General features: G+C 43.9%; 1 protein-coding gene across 1 annotated transcript; it reads left to right on the top strand.

Annotated features, from left to right (window-relative positions):
• Positions 1–413: 413 nt before the first annotated feature.
• Positions 414–11,340, top strand: LOC119444473 (opioid growth factor receptor-like). The gene is made up of 4 exons (XM_049665001.1): positions 414–486; positions 3,124–3,211; positions 5,921–6,109; positions 10,782–11,340. Exons 1-4 carry the CDS (start codon positions 472–474, stop codon positions 11,195–11,197), a joined length of 708 nt encoding a protein of 235 aa, XP_049520958.1. The 5' UTR covers positions 414–471; the 3' UTR covers positions 11,198–11,340.
• Positions 11,341–17,000: the final 5,660 nt, after the last annotated feature.

Raw genomic sequence — 17,000 nt, forward strand, 5'->3', positions numbered from 1 at the left:
TACTTCGGTGATCACCTTTCAGATCACTTAACCTAATGAAAATGAGTATCTTAACTAGCCATAAAGTTTTGACTGTCGACGCGCTGAACGTGGCATTCACAGCGCCAGAAAGCTTTCTATGTTTTTGTTTTTTTGCCATCATCGTTGTGGCATTTTTTATGTTAAGGACGAAACATGAGCGGCTTAGTATGTGGTCTGGCCTGAAGCACTGTGGGGAAAATATTTTATCGTCTTTGTGGCGCCTGCTCATTCTGAGAGCTGGCACACAGGGACTCATCACCACAGATGTTTTTTGTAGTGTTGCATCACAGCGACCAGTGGATCTGGGTATCCTAAGCGCACCTGGTGATGATGGAATGAGTTGACGCTGTGTTCTTTATAAAGCCCGTTTAGAGATTCCCTGCAACTATAAGCTGGTTTTAGAAGTGCCGATTCTGAGCTGGCGTTGTTTCCTACTCATTTATCTTTCAGATGGAGCCGCTAAAGGTAAAATGAATTAGTCCGTTTTAGATATAAAAAACAAAGTGCCCTAAGATTTCTGTAAGGCTTCATGCAATGCCGTTAAATTGTTAGTCTTCGAAGCACTGGTCATGTAATTTTTTTTGCATTTGCTTATTTGAATAGTCACGGGTACCTTGCATAAACTTAACTGTGCGTGTCTGTACCCGTATACTGAAGAAATATTACGTCATCTGTAAGAAACTGCAGCACCGTCTTGTGAAAGAAAATAGCGCGCAGTCGCGGTTCTCTTCACGGCCAAATAGACAGGTCGCTCCAGATATATAGCTCGTGAAACGGGCAGACCCGTACAAGCAAATGTAGCTAATCGTTCACATTCACGTGGATAGGTTCCTCAATATGCAACTTTTACCCGTCGGCGTCGGATAACATAGAAGTTAGAGACCATCGCTGAGGTTTGTCGATTTTAGGAAATGCAGCGTTCTTATTTTGCATACGTCCGTTCCCTCCCTGTGTACTCTTCTCCTCCAAGTTCCCCTAATTTCCCCTCTTTCTATTTTTTCTCTTTGTTGAACTTGTTCGCTTACCAAAAAACTGCGGGCACAAAAATATATATTTTTTTGATACAGCGCTAATTGTCTTCATGAAGTACAGTGCCTTCCACTGCTCATCGTTTATTGTTGATTTTAAGCTATACATCTCTCAGGCATTACATTTCGGTTGGAAGGGATGGGTTTGCCGCCCCGTGGTATCATCATCATCATCAGCCTATATTTTATGTCCACTGCAGGAAGAAGGCCTCTCCCTGCGATCTCCAATTACCCCAGTCTTGCGCTAGCGTATTCCAACTTGCGCCTGCAAATTTCCTAACTTCATCATCCCACCTGGTTTTCTGCCGTCCTCGACTGCACTTCCCTTCTCTTGGTATCCATTCTGTAACCCTAATGGTCCACCGGTTATCCATCCTACGCATTACATGGCCTGCCCAGCTCCATTTCTTGCGCTTAATGTCAACTACAATATCGGCTATCCCCGTTTGTTCTCTGACCCACACTTTAGTCCTAAGATTTTTCGTTCCATCGCTCTTTGTGCGGTCCTTGTTCTCGAGCTTCTTTGTTAACCTCCAAGTTTCTGCCCCATATGTTATAGCACCGGTAGAATGCAATGATTGTACACTTTTCTTTTCAGCGACAGTGGCAAGCTCCTAGTCAGGATTTGGCAATGCCTGCCGTATGCACTCCAACCCAATTTTATTCTTCTGTAAATTTCTTTCTCGTGATCAGGGTCCCCTGTGAGTAATCGACCTAGGTAAACGTACTCCTTTACAGACTCGAGAGGCTGACTGGCGATCCTGAATTCTTGTTCCCTTGCCAGGCTATTGAAAATTATCTGTCTTCTGCATATTCATCTTCAACCCAATTCTTACACTTTCTCGATTAAGGTCCTCAATCATTTGCTGTAATTCGTCTCCATTGTTGCTGAATAGGACAATGTCATCTGCAAACCGAAGGTTGCTGAGATATTCGCCGTTGATCCTCACTCCTAAGCCTTCCCAGTCTAAGAGCTTGAATACTTATTCTAAGCATGCAGTGAATAGAATTGGGGAGATTGTGTCTCCTTGCCTGACCCCTTTCTTGATAGGTAACTTTCTACTTTTCTTGTGGAGAATCAAGGTAGCTGTGGAATCCTTGTAGATGTTTGCTAAGATATTCACGTATGCCTGCTGTACTCCTTGATTACGCAATGCCTCTATGACTGCTGGTATCTCTACTGAATCAAATGCCTTTTCATAATCTATGAAAGCCATATAGAGAGGTTATATAAAGGGACAAAGGTAGATCGGTGGTGAAATGATTTGAAAGAAAGTAAATGAAAGTTAAGAGACAGTTATTACGAAATGGAAGAACGTTTTGAGTACCTAAAAAGGCGGCCAAAATTTGCAGCCCGAAAAAATGCCATGTAAAGTTTAAAGAACATTTTATACAGAAAAGGGACTAAGAAATGAAACCGAATTCGTGCAGTTAAACTAGACCCTGATTCGAACGAAAGAGATCATCAATCGCGTCGCTATGACGCAACGTCTACATAGCTTTTTCATGACAGAGTCAGAAGAAAGCAGAAAGGCAGGGAGGTTAAGCAAGCTTGTGCATGCCGCCTTTGTATAGTGCCATTTTTCAATTTACCATTTTTGTATAGTGCCAAGCTCTCATCATCGTCCATTGCCCGTCGTACGACGACGGACAATGGAAGATGACGAGAGCTTGCACAGTTGGCAATTCTGCTGTCACTTCGATCGTCTTTTTTCAGTATTATTCTTTCCTCTTTATACTGCCGAACTTATGCCAAAACTATCTTTAGCGCCACTTTCCTGAACACAATCGAAGGCTTTTTTTGGCAATGTCATTTTCTTCTCTTCATGTTCCTAAGTATTTCGTTTTAGTATCTCAACTGTACTTCGCTTTCTAGTAATTAGGACTTTCATTGCTATTATTATTAGCATTATTATTAGCCTGTCATTATTTATTATCTAATTGCCTTCCCGCCCTTCCAAACTTCACTACAATGGGTGCTGCCCGACTTCTTATTTAGAAATTGTCAGATTTGCATAGACGCACCGGATAAATCTTATCCAACTGACGGCAGATTTTGTTCTATTCTTTTCAGAGTGGCCGCATGAAATGTGTGACGATGATCACGTCGCGTGGACTGCTCCTAATGTCACTTTTGTTTGTTCAAGCTCATACAACGATGGGTGAGAGGAAACGGTTATATTTCATTCGGATTAAAACAGTACAGCTTGCGGTATAAATGAAATACCAGCCAACATGGTTGATAAAAACAAACTCCAACTTGTTGATTCATTATTTTCGTGTTGTTTTGTCAAACTTCTATGGCAGTATGGTATGAAAGTTATAAATAGGGATAAGGTGCCATGGAAAGGCTGGTTAAAATAGGAGGGCTTATCTTGACCTTTGATGAAGATAGGTCCTCCTATCTAAATGTTGGCCAGCCTTTCTTGAGGCACCTTATCTCTGTTTGTAACTTGTGTACCGCAATGTGCTACTCCATCTCCCAGCCCCCTTCTTGATTTTGTATTTCTATTGCAGTAGTGTTCTTCTTTTTTCCCCAATAAGTATCTCACTGAAGGATTCAGGCAGCCATATTGAGCAGATGTTTCGGTTTTGTAAGAGAGGAATATATGAGCCGGTTCATTTCTTAAGTGTCGTTTGGTACTTTAACGCTTAATAGAATGTTCCTAGTTAGCTTCAACTGATTTCATTTATGCCGTCAAGTGGTTGACTACGCATAAACAACAAATGGCCGTAGTGTGTTCACTCGCATTGCGAGCGTGGTCACTCACTCAGTAAAGCGAAAGATCCTAATATTGCACAATGTCCTCGATTACTGGTTGTGTTCCTCAGCCTACTAATTAGAGGCAAAATTCGCAATACTTTTTGTTCCTAATCACGATTACCGATTGTTCGACCACCTTCGCTAATATGCTCGCTGTCACTTTTGTCTTATTGTGCTCTCACGAACTAAACTAACGCCACAACTTTTTGTGAATACTGGCCCGGTTATTTTCTTATTGTTTCAAGTGTTTAGTAGGGGATCCCGGTGATAGCTTTGAAGGGATGCATAGCCAGCCTATATCTAAGAATGAAAAACACAAAAATGATGAGTTATGAAATTTTGGGCACATATTATTTGTGACATATGCCAATTGTAAAACTACCAGTACTTGCAGCATGTATAGTAATGTACTAATGAATTTCTTTTTTATCCCGCAGTGGTGACTCAGTGGCTAGATACACCTACTGCAGAATTTCGGAGATACACCAACGAGGCACACTTTTTTGCACGGCTGGGCAGAGGCATTGCAATGGTTGCTGAAAAAGCACTCACTGAGGGTGTTAAGATTCAGCTGCACGTTAAATATCACCGAGAGGTGGAAATGAATATCCAGTCGTACACCACTGCGTCTCCTATGAACCTCGTGTTGATATGACAAGGTCAATTCAAATCAATCAATCAATCAATCAATCAATCAATCAATCAATCAATCACAATCTATTGTTAAGAGCCATGTGCGCTGGTGTCGTCCATGCTGTTTGCCTGTGCTTGGTTTCGTCCCGAATATAATGAATGACAACTCGCCCAGTGGTCTATTTTTGTCAGACACACTTTTTTCTGATGTGATGTACTAATGAAGTTTTCTATTTAGTGTCCCTGCCTTCAATATTATCACATATCCCTTACACATGGGACTCGATCTCAATGTTAAATTGTGGCGATGTCGCTATATCTGTTCTCGCGACGCTGTGATCACTTGCTTCTTGGCCTGTGCCCATCGTGTATTGAAACCTCTTGTACCTGTTACGTGTAGCTTGTCTCTCTAGAACCTGCCAAAGTCAACTCTTCTGCGGGGTGGCGCCCATCTCGCTCTCTGGAAAAACACCTATACACTGCAAAGCTTTGAGGAAGTCATATTCGTTGCCAATATATAGAACATCTAGATAACTAAAGTAAATAAATAAGTAAACAAATAATAAATGAGCTGGTAAAGTATAAATCAGTGAAGCAAGTTGCTTTCTGTTCCCGCTAGGAATTAGTAGCCTCCACGGGCGAGAAAACACCAGGCGTTATTAGCTTTAACTGCGCTGCCTTGCAATAGTATTTGGCGATGTTACGTTAGCTATACTGCGCGGAATACCACTAAAAAGAAGTAGACGGGTGACGGAATATCCGATGCGGAATGATGAGCGACAACGCAGCCAGCTGCGGAAGAAGAGGACGCTAGAGCCAATGCTGATGCTGATAGTTTTTGCGTACACGGACACCACCGAAATCTGTGCCTTATAACAAGCTTCCCTTGAAAAGTTCTGGACACCCGACTATGCCAAGTGCGCATGCTCGTCATTCCGTGTGCACACTTTGTTAGGCGAACCCAGACCGAAGCAAACATGACTGGATTTCGCTTTAGGTGCTCTTGAGTCTTAACAACCGAGGAATCGACGAGGTCGTTCCTCGTAATGCGTGGGGTAACCTAAATCGCGTTTAACGAGTTTGCATACGCTAAGCGTCCTCAGCAGATATTCTAAAATGTGATTTTCAACTTACGAAGCAGCTCCTTTCAGCTGCAACACGTACTTGAACGTTGATGTTGCGTTGATGATGCTTCACTAAAAAGAAATGTGCTCCTTATTTAGCTCCAGTAATCTACACTCCGGTTACCGGCACTCTGGTTGCCCTGTTACATGTGTATGTTGCGTGCGTGTGAACCATCTAAATACGATACATAAATGGGTCATTTCACGTATCACCCTCGTCATCTGTATTCGTATCGTAAGTGATGCATGGCCAGCCAAACATCTGCAATATTCTTAAAAAATGTTTACACGTTTCTGCCTAATAATAAAAAAAGCAAAAAAGCGGACTGTTTTCTTTTGTTTGCACGCAGGCGCCGTGGTTGTGGTGCCACCACTAGTGCCATTCATGCCAAAGCCTTCTATCGGCATACCTTCAGCGGGCATGGGAACCGCTGGAAATACTAAGGCAGGGGGATCCATGGGCATGAACAACGTGGGACTGCAACTGGGTGGTGTCGTCACACCCATGGGCGGTAATGTCGCCCAGAACCCTCCTCCAGGTATGCGTAGAAATATCCCGGTGCTCTGCTTACCCGAGATAGCTTCAATACTGCGCAGGAAATAAAAATATAATCATTAGAAAATCAGCAACTAATGACTTGTGTGGGGTTTAGTGTGATGACCAAAAATTACGGATGCTGTATCGGGGTCTGATATATTTTTTAGGAAATTGAAAAAAGAAAGGCCATTGCAGCAGTGCTGAAGCGAAAGAAATCTGCTTGACTCTCATTAACCAATCTATAGAGGTCCAAAGTGCTGTGCTATGGCCGTTACTTGCAAGGATTATTTTCCTCATATTGTATTCATGTATTACCATCTGTTGCTCCAAGTGGCCGCTTTCAGTGACAGCAACAGTTTCAGAAGTACCACCAGCTGCAAAATTTACTTCACTTTTGATATTCATTTTTGAACAAAATTACGAAGAGTTGTTATAAGCGGAACTAACAACGTAGATACTCATACGCATTACGATCAACAGTACATTAACGTCTCAAATGTTCAAATTTCCACCGTAGCCCGATTGGGATACCTTTGCTGAAGAGAAAATTTCATGCGATATTGCGCACTAGAATTGTTGAAATTCAGGCATTTTTCTTGCTCTTGATTTCTGTCTGCTACCAACTGTCTTCCGCTGCTTAGCGGCCTAGCACCAAAGCCAGAGCATTATGTCAACAACTTTACGGCATTAAGTGCGCAATGGGAGAAATATTGTACGTTTTTATGGTTCTGTAGATCGTTCATACGAAATTTGGCTTGCTGCTTCTGCTCATCGCCAGATGAAGCGAAATGGTACCGAAAACAAATGACGATTTTGTTATGTTACTAAGCTTTTCAAATGGGCGCGAGTAAGAGCTCTTTGCTTCCTCGAATTTAGCACAATGTGGTTCGTAAAAACGAAGCATATTCCGTAAACATGCACGTGATATGTATTTTCCAACAGTGCTTGAATGCTTCACTGATTGATTGATTGATTGACTTGTGAATTTTGACGTGCCGAAGCAGCACTTGTAAAAATACTGGTCGAGTTTTATGATTTCGAATTTGGGGTGCGCAAAAGTGCACGCAATCACAAGGAAAAGTGACCATGAAATCGCTACTAACAACGCAAGCTTAACCACAGAAGAAAGCTTTCATATATACATACACGGTATATATGAAAGCTGTGAGCGTGCCTTTGCACGCGTCTGCGCATTCTACGTGATTCAACTTTCTTCCTCATGGGTAAGTATGAATCAGGATAAGCAAGCTCGTTGATCACCGTAGGAGTGTTGAAGCTTATACACATACGGTGGTGGTGGTGAAAACATTTATTTGGCTATGGAAAGACAGGAGGTATGCTTGGACCAGCCCGCAAGGGACTGGTCCTGACAAATACTGGGTGGAGGTCCCTAGTTTGGGACCCCAGCGGCGGTAGCCACCGCCCGGGCGCACCCAACTAAGGCTTGTTGGGCCTGTAAGTCGTGGCAGCCGAGCAGGGTCGCCTCCCAGTCCTCCCGGGTTGGGTTGGGGATGGGAGGGATGGCCGGGTTGGAGGGGCAGGCGTCCACCATGTGATATGTGCCCGAAGACACCACACCACAGTGTGGGCAGTTGCCACTAAAGCAGGGGTCAAAATGTTTTAGAACTGCCTGGCACAGCAAAGTATTGGTTAGAAGGCGGAGAAAGAGCCGCTCATCCTCCTTCCTAAGGCTTTTACATGGGCGGGGGTAAAGGCGGCGACTGTCTTGATAGTATATTGTAATATCTTTAAAGGTGTAGGCCGGATTAAAATCGGGTTCCTGATCGAGTGGGGAGGAGAAAACAGCCCGGTGAGAGAGCGTGCGGGCGGCTGCGTCTGCTGCCTCGTTTCCTGCTAACCCCTGATAAACACGGTGTGCGGGGTCCGTATCCCGTATGCAATTTCTGTAGATATGATAGGCTAGAAAGTGGGTCCAGCCTTGTTCGACGTTCCGACAGGCCTCTCGCGAGTCGGTGATTATGTATTTCGAATCGGAATGTGAGGCCGCGAGAGTGATGGCGCACACATACAGTAACGTGCAATAAATTAGGGCATCCACGATTTCCCCGGTGACTTAAAAATAATGACGAAAAATACCTTTCGTAAAGTTCAGAGATTCCGCATACTTGGCAATGGGCGGATATGTGTACACCTTTCAATTGAGTTCTTTCTTTTTTTTTTGCTGAGCTTACACTATGACACTCTTAATACACTCTATCGAGTGGCCCTCGCTCCTAGGCAGATCCGCAAGTGGTGAATATGCGCAGCAGAACCTGGAGTAGCACACTTTCGAGAATTTAACTGCAAATCATTTCTTGGCGAACATTTGCTACTTTGACAGTATCTGTCTAGTCATGCTCATGACTATGACTTCTAGCATCACCCTTTAGTGTTTCCTTCACTTAGTACCCACGTCAGAACCCATTTGAGTGGTTTTTGGGTGTTAATCTTTTTTCGCTTAGTCATTGTCATTTTCGCTGAGTCGTGCTCATGACTATGACTTTTAGCATGATCTTTTAGTGTTTCCTTCACTGAGTACCCACGTCAGAACCCATTTGAGTGGTTTTTCAATGTTAATATTTTTTCGCTGAGTCATTGTCATTTTTGCTGAGTCATGCTCATGACTATATAGTTTCTAGTATCATCCTTTAGTGTTTCTTTCACTTGGTACCTACGTCAGAATCCATTTGAGTGGTCTTCGTGCGTTAAATGTTTTTTTGCTTAGTCATTGTCATTTTAGGCGGCTGTTTTATGACCTACATGACACGTATGTCATGTCATGACCTATCATTTATGTTCGTCATACACTGTTGTCATACTGTGCCAATTCTGGTACCTACCAACTAAGTTAACGAAACGACCATGAGAGCACCAAGACGTAGGCAGCTGTTTCATGACCTACATGACACACATGTCATGATATTCATGATAGACTTATCATTTAGGTTCGTCATACATTCTTGTCATATGGTATGCCAATTTTGTTAAATACCAAGTTAACGATACGACCATGAGAGCACCAAGACGTAGGTGGCTAGATAGATAGATAGATAGATAGATAGATAGGTAGGTAGATAGATAGATAGATAGATAGATAGATAGATAGATAGATAGATAGATAGATAGATACTGTCAAAGTGGAAAATGTTCGCCAAGAAATGCTTCGCATTAAAAGCGCGAAAAAAAGGAAGTGTAGGAGAGAGCCGGGGGCTAAAGAGATAAATCATCATCATCATCATCATCAGCCTATATTTATGTCCACTGCAGGACGAAGGCCTCTCCCTGTGATCTCCGACTACCCCTGTCTTGCGCTCGCGTATTCCAACTTGCGCCTGCAAATTTCCTAACTTCATCATTCCACCTGGTTTTCTGCCGTCCTCGACTGCGCTTCCCTTCTCTTGGTATCCATTCTGTAACCCTTAATGGACCACTGGTTATCCATCCTACGCATTACATGGCCTGCCCAGCTCCATTTCTTCCGCTTAATGTCAACTAGAATATCAGCTATCCCCGTTTGTTCTCTGATCCACAACGCTCTCTTCCTGTCTCTTAACGTTGATCCTAAGATTTTTGGTTCCATCACTCTTTGTGCGGTCCTTAACTTGTTCTCGAGCTTCTTTGTTAACCGCCGCGTTTCTGCCCCATGTGTTAGCATCGGTAGAATGCAATGATTGTATACTTTTCTTTTCAACGACAGTGGTACGCTCCCAGTTAGGATTTGGCAATGGCTGCCGTATGCACTGCAACCTAATTTTATTCTTCTGTAAATTTCCTTCTCATGGTCAGGATCCCCTGTGAGTAATTGACGTACGTAAACATACTCCTCTACAAACTGTAGAGGCTGACTGGCAATCCTGAATTCTTGTCTCCTTGCCAGGCCATTCAACATTATCTTTGTCTTCCGCATGTTTATCTTTTGCCCCACTTTTACACCTTCTTGGTTAAGGTCCTCAATCATTTGTTGCAATTCGTCCCCAGTGTTGCCGAATAGGACGACGTCACCTGTAAACCGAAGGTTGCTGAAAGATTCAGGATTGATACTCACTCCTAAGCATTCCCAGTCTAATAGCTTGAATACTTCTTATAAGCATGCAGTGAATAGCATTGGAGAGATTGCGTGCGCTCTCGTGACCCCTTTCTTGAAAGGTTACTTTCTACTTTTTCTGTCGAGAACCAAGGTAGCTGTGGAATCTTTGTAGATATTTCCTAAGATATTCAGGCATGCCTCTTGCACTCCTTGATTACGCGTCAGGATATGGCGCTGCAAACAATGAGTTCAGGCGAAGTGCCTTGAATCTAGTGTATGTTACCTAAGAAAGTGGTACGTTCATCACCACGTCCATAAAACCCGTGCTTGGTATTCTATTGCTATCGCGCAAAGGTAGTGCTCCTTCAGGCCCGATTTGAAGTCAGATCAGTCAGTTACTATAGAGCAGAAGTAGTCTTGGTTTTTCATAATGCTCCCCTTGCAAGCTGTATCTCTTATTTTTCCTTTGAAAAGGCCTCACTGGCATTTCCTCATGCATTGTGCTTCGTTTTGTGATTGTGGTCTTCTTTCCCCCCCTATTACGTGCATGAAAGAGCGCGGCAAGAAATGCAATGACATTTCTGCATCTATGCAGAGAACCGCGGGAATCCCTCTTGTTTTGATCTCTTTTCGTTCAAACTTGCAGTGGTCCTGACCAACGGCAGTGGAAAAAACAAAGTGGTGGGCAGTGCAAATCCACTTACCGGTGTGATTGCTCTGGATGCCAATAAACTTAAAGACGGCCTAGGTAAGGCAACAACGCAGGAGCCGCCACCGCCACCGCCACCACCAGCGCCAGAGGATGATGCGGATGAGTCACCAGAAGGAGGGGCCGCTGAACCAGCAGAGGAAGGTGCGGAAGAACCAGCACAGGAGGATGCGGAAGAACCTGCAGAGGAGGATGCGGCAGAACCAGCAGAGGGAGGTGCGGAAGAGCCAGCACAGGAGGATGCGGAAGAACCTGCAGAGGAGGATGCCGCAGAACCAGCCGAGACGGAGGCGGAAGAACCACCGGAAGAGGAGGCAGAGGAGCCTGCCGAGAGAAGCGATCAGGCTGCTTGATCCTATTTCCTATTCGTAGGGGACTTCGGCTGCAATCTATGATCGAGAGCAACTATATCACTGATGTCATTCTTTACTGCGTATATAAAGACCCATTGACCATTTTGTCTGCCTACCTAAATGTATGCCACTTAGTGCAGAAGGTTAAGAACACGCATTAGAAGGGGACAAGACGCGGTCATTGAACTATTCACAGATGAGAATTCGCAGTCTGAGAAAAAAGCGGCCGATAGGATTACCCATAGAAAAAAAACTGTGCTATTGGTGCATATTTTGACTGAAAATTCCCATTTGATATCGGTGGCTCCAAGGCCCTCCCATCATAGCGTTTCACACAAACACTAAAGGCAACTGCGGCGCTAGCGTATACGGCAGCTGCAAGCAGGGTGGTTCAGCTAGCAAGCGAATTATGGTTAGCACATGGATTTGACTAAACTTTGTCCTTCTGGCTTTAAAAGCGGCTTCGTGACATCACGAACTGCTAATTTTCAAGAAAGCACTGCGTTATAAATAATTCAAGAAACAGTATTAAAATTGACCGCCACCAGAATTCGAACACACAACCTGTGGCACAAAAGGCCGAATTTGAAACCATTACGCCACGGACGCATGCACAAGTGGAACCACTGCAATTAGCAGCGATTGCGCGTGTTCGCAGAGCTTCACTGCATTCTGCATTAAAAACAAAAGTATCGAGTGCTTTGAAATCTAGGAAAATGAAGGCAGATGAAGCATAATAAGTGAAGCCACAAGGACATCTTAAGCCACAAGCACGAAGATGAGATAAATCCACGTACTAACTAAACATCATTACCATGCTGACTGAACGATCATAGTGCCAGAGTTTTCTCTAGGAATTATTTTAGGAAACACACCAACAGCGACTGCCATTTTGGGATGCTTTGTGTGACGTCGGTGAGTTCGGGGCCATCACTGGGTAGCCTGTCCTGAAACAGTCCGAGAGCTCACCAGTCGTCTTTTACCGCCCACTTCGAGACCCAATGGCACCGCAAAGCCTGGACTGTTCATTTTTACCCGCACTTTTTTTCACTCGCCCAATGAAAGCGGCATAAACCAAAGAACGCCTCCAGAAACTGCCTCACGTGAACTGTCTCAAGCTGATCGCTGACAACGCATGACGATCATGACGTACTTCCGGCTCATGGAATCGCTTCTGGCGCTTGCAGTACAGAAAAGCATGGCGCTCGAGACTGGCTTCGTTACACTGAGGGAGTCGTTGGCAACGGTGCAATTGTATTTTATCACCTTTAGCGTTGCAAAATACTGCAGGGTTCAACTGGGATATAAAAAAATTCTAATTCTAACTTTCTACCACACCGAATGGGCTCAAATTTTGCCAGCTTGTTGCGTGACACCTACGCTTCAACATGCAGTGCGTGATTCAAGTTGAAAAATTGGTGTCATGGTCCTTCAAAGTGTAAAAAGTGGTGATAACGAAAGTTCTGCAATAAGGCTTGTGGGGGGCACTCACCTAATTTGTCGTAACCATAAAAGCTGATCCCTCACTACTAGCAACGTTTAAGCTAAGATGCACGTTCCTAAAGTGATACTGAAAGAAAATAACAAATGAAGTTGGATGGGTACGCTGGGCTTCTGTAATAACCAATTCGTTCTTCGTAGGGAGAACCGCGCTATTATAAGTGATAAAAAATGACGAAAATTGCAAATAGGAGTTGCGCCACGTGTTCTGGACAATCGTATCTCTCCTGTGACGTTAGCAATGGCTGATTTTTAGAGTGTGGCACAAACGAAGGTAACGTGGAGATTACGTCAACTCGTCCGTTACCACGCGGGCGGTTCAAATTTAGGAGCAGGAAGGAACCTTTGAAAGCAGTTTTCTATGTATTAAAACAAATTGTGGAGTTTAACATGTCAAAACCACCACCTCAGTATGAGGCATGTCCTGGTCGGGGACTCCGGAATCTTGACTCCCTAAGATTCTTTACCTGGCACTCACTGCAAGGCACATGAACGTTTTTGCATTCCACCCGCATCGGAATCTGGCCGCCATGCCCAGAATAGAACCCGCCACCTTGAGGTCAGCTACCGCAGCGGGTGGCGATTATCTACGCAACAAAGTTGTATACTGGAAAGCAGAAAACGATGATAAAATTATAGACGAATAATCTATCGATATATCTGTACATAATATTTTCCTTTAATGTCCCTCTGAAATACGGCTGCAGGCGTGAGCATCCGGCTGCAACAAGAGTGGTGGCGTCAGTCCACACACTGATGCGGAATATACTATTCTTTCTGTGGTCCGCGATCTTGGTTAGACGAGATGTGTGGAGGAGCGCACCTGATGATTTTGCGGCTAATGTTGTAGTGGCCAATGCCTTGAAAACTGCGAAAAATTCCTGTGTACATATTCTCGGGATGCCAGGAACATCCAGATGAACGGGTAACCTGTGCGTTTTGTACGTGAAGCGTACGTCCTCAGTTTTGTAGCAGTTGCATCGTGAGAGAGGCGTTAAAATACTGTACGACGTCTTTAAGCTTGGTTTTTATTAAGCGGAGACCTGTGGTGTGCGACGCGCTTTACTTTTCGCGGAAACTATCACTGTCCGCCTTCGCCAGCTATCTGTGAACCCAGCTGATCGTCTGACGTGAAGTGTGAACGGCGACTTTTACCCCTGATATCACTTAGGACATGGACGATTTGATGGAACTGGGAAAATTCGACGAAAGATACAATTATTTCTAAAGCGCCGCCCTGCTCGACTCTCTATGGAATGTAGATGTGTGTTTAATATGCGAAACAGAGCGATGAAAGTATGCATTGTTCGCTCTGTTTGAGTGGCTGAAGAAGTCCGGCGTTAGGCAAGGTGCCACAACACTCGACGTTCAGTGACCACGTGTGAAAAGCATCGGGACACATGCCGAGCTCATGAGTGCACTGATTATTTGTCCAGCTATAACCCGCTGCCCTATGACTCGACGCTTCTGCTCCTATGAAATAGATGTTAAAATTAACTATTCGCTGCATGACAACACTGGCGCGACAGAGGAGCTAAGGTGCTTGACATCTTGCTTGCGATTAAGCCATTGCACATGTCTGATAAAACATGTAGCAGTATTTTTGAAAAAGAGAAATGTACGAGGTTGTTTAGTGCCTCGCGTGTAAAGGAGTATGGAATATTTTGGCCGCTAAGAATTTGATTTTATATCAAAAGGGTGGCTGCTTGGGCTAGTTGTTGAGGTGAGACCTTCTTTAGACGATAAAAAATCCTCTTTAGCGCGCAAGATCCAGGAAAGAAGGAAAAAGGCGGCAAGACGGAGCGCACACCAATAACCAAGTTGTCTGGCAATCTGGACAATAAACTTGGTTGTTAGTGTGCACTTAGTCTTGTAACCTACTTCCTTCCTTCTTGCGTTTGGAGCAATATAAATGATTTTTGTTGTCTAAAGGTTGTTTTATTTTTTCTTTTAAGTTCGAACACTTAAATTAGTTGTTGCATGCATGTTTCTAAATTATCGACAGTATTGTCCGAAATGCGAAGCATTATTGGCGATAGCAAAGTATTAGACATTATTAGTATATTAGTCTTATAGGTCATATAAATTGCAGTAAACATTCACTTACTAAATAACTTAGAACGCATTGCGTCATGCGCGCAACGTCAAACATGAACATATCTCACTCGATGACAACGAACGCTCGCTGCCAACGCTGGCGTGATGGAGAACGGTGGCACCGGGCGCGAACGCTTTGGGCTACCTCTTGCTTCGAGGCGTCCCAGAAACTTGAGGTTACTCGAACTCCTATACTAGGCGCTGGGGTAGAGAGCACACGTGAAAGCCACCAGCCATCTAAGCTCTCCGCCGCAGACTACCTCCTGGATAGGGTGCGCAGACCGCGTATGCGCTGAGCTGCGCCATGAGCAGTAGTGGTTGGGCTGGGGGAGGACACGCGCTTACCCGCTCCCCCCCCCCCCCCCCCCCCCCCCCATCCCTGATGCGGCGTGCTTGATAACGTTATCGCTCGCTCACCAACCACTCGTTGCTTCCAACCTTGCGTGCTGAGAAGTTGGTGCCCACCAAGCCACCATAGCTTTCGGCTCAGCCTCGCACTATTTCCCTCGCACCTGCAGCAGTCCACGCGCCGGCGTCGATAGGATCTTTTCGTACTTGAACTTTAAACGGAACATCACGGATACGGTTACGGCGATGGCGAACATTTGCTGCCATTGTTATTGCTATCGCTACAATAATAATAATAATAATAATAATAATAATAATAATAATAATAATAATAATAATAATAATAATAATAATAATAATAATAATAATAATAATAATAATTTAATTATCGTACCCAGGAGCAACCACGAGGTCTAAGTGCTGGCGCACGTATTCATAAAATAAGAAATACAGCAGGGGAATAACAGTAAAAATAAAACAAAACAATGAATAAAAAATAACAATCTGGAAAAGGAAAGTGTACATACAACAAGGCGCAAAATTCATACATAAGAAAAAGAGGGAGAAGGGAATTTGAACAATATGTGAAACTAAGAGACCACCGCGCAAAGCTTAGAACAGAATATTGACAGCGAGTTGTGAAAAATATAGTCATGAAAGTGGGCGTTATAAAGACTATTCTGTGGACGGTTAAGTGTTGGTGGTGACAGGCATCAACATGGAAAGGTCTGTGTTTTTTGGTGATCTTGCACGGAATACGAAACATGATACAACTGAGGAGTTCGGGGCACACGAGGATACCGTGAAGGAGTTTGAAAAGAAACAGAAGGTCAGCACGATTACGTCGGCAGTGAAGTAAGGAGAATGACAATAACCCGACAGTGCTAGAGAAAGGTCCAGTATCCGTGTTAGTAAAGCGGTGATGATAAATGCTTAGAAACTATTTCTGGACCCGATCTATAATGTCACTGTTGGATCAAGAGATGCCGTTCCAGAGGACCGACGCTTATTCGAGTTGAAGAAGACAGATTGTTGTGTACAACTTGCGGAACGATGCAAGAGAATTGAATTTTCTCGATAGTCTGCAAACAGAGCCAAGAGTGCGCATACCCCGCATTGCAACGTGTTTAGGGTGAGCTGAAAAGTGTAAGGTTGTATCAAAAAGTACTACGAGGTCATTTATCTCACGGACCCTACACAATGGTGCATAATCTACCCAATAGGAAAAAGAAATGCTTGCTGTTTCCCGGGTGAAAATCATGACTTTGGTCTTAACAGCATTCAAGGTTAGGCTTATTACCTGTGCAACATTTAGAAAAAAAAAAGCAGGTCAAACTGCAGGATGCGACAGTCCTCAACAGTGTGAATTGCCTTAAAACTATTTATCTCATCGGCATACAGAAGGAATGAAGAATGTCGAATGGCGGAAAGAACGTCATTATTAAAAATAAAAAAAAAGAAGTGGTCCCAATACTGATCCCTGAAGGATGCCGCTTGTTGCCACGTAAGAAGAAGACGTTTGGCTATTGATGTTAACGTAACATGACCTATCAATACGATAACTCCACAAGAGATTTACCATTGACGATTCAACACCAAAGTGTGTAAGCTTGATCAGAAGTAGTGAGTGGCTTACCACATCAAAAGCTTTGCTGAGGTCACAATAAATGGTATCAACTTGCCCACTTTAGAGTACCGGCGAAGAGATCTGTGCCATGAAACTTGTGAGATTTGTGAGAGTGGAGCTACCGGTGAGGCATCCATGCTGATTCGGGATCAATGCGTTCTTCACAGTAAAAGAGAATATATGTTGTGAAGAGCAAGCTCAAGAACCTTAGACGTAGCACAGAGAAGAGAA

Source organism: Dermacentor silvarum, chromosome 3 (assembly GCF_013339745.2).
Source record: "Dermacentor silvarum isolate Dsil-2018 chromosome 3, BIME_Dsil_1.4, whole genome shotgun sequence".
NCBI lineage: Eukaryota > Metazoa > Arthropoda > Arachnida > Ixodida > Ixodidae > Dermacentor > Dermacentor silvarum.

Coding starts and splice junctions, on each gene's coding strand:
- LOC119444473 (XM_049665001.1), top strand. Junction 3,212..5,920: donor TCAAGCTCATACAACGATGG/GTGAGAGGAAAC, acceptor GTTTGCACGCAG/GCGCCGTGGTTGTGGTGCCA. Junction 6,110..10,781: donor CGCCCAGAACCCTCCTCCAG/GTATGCGTAGAA, acceptor TCAAACTTGCAG/TGGTCCTGACCAACGGCAGT.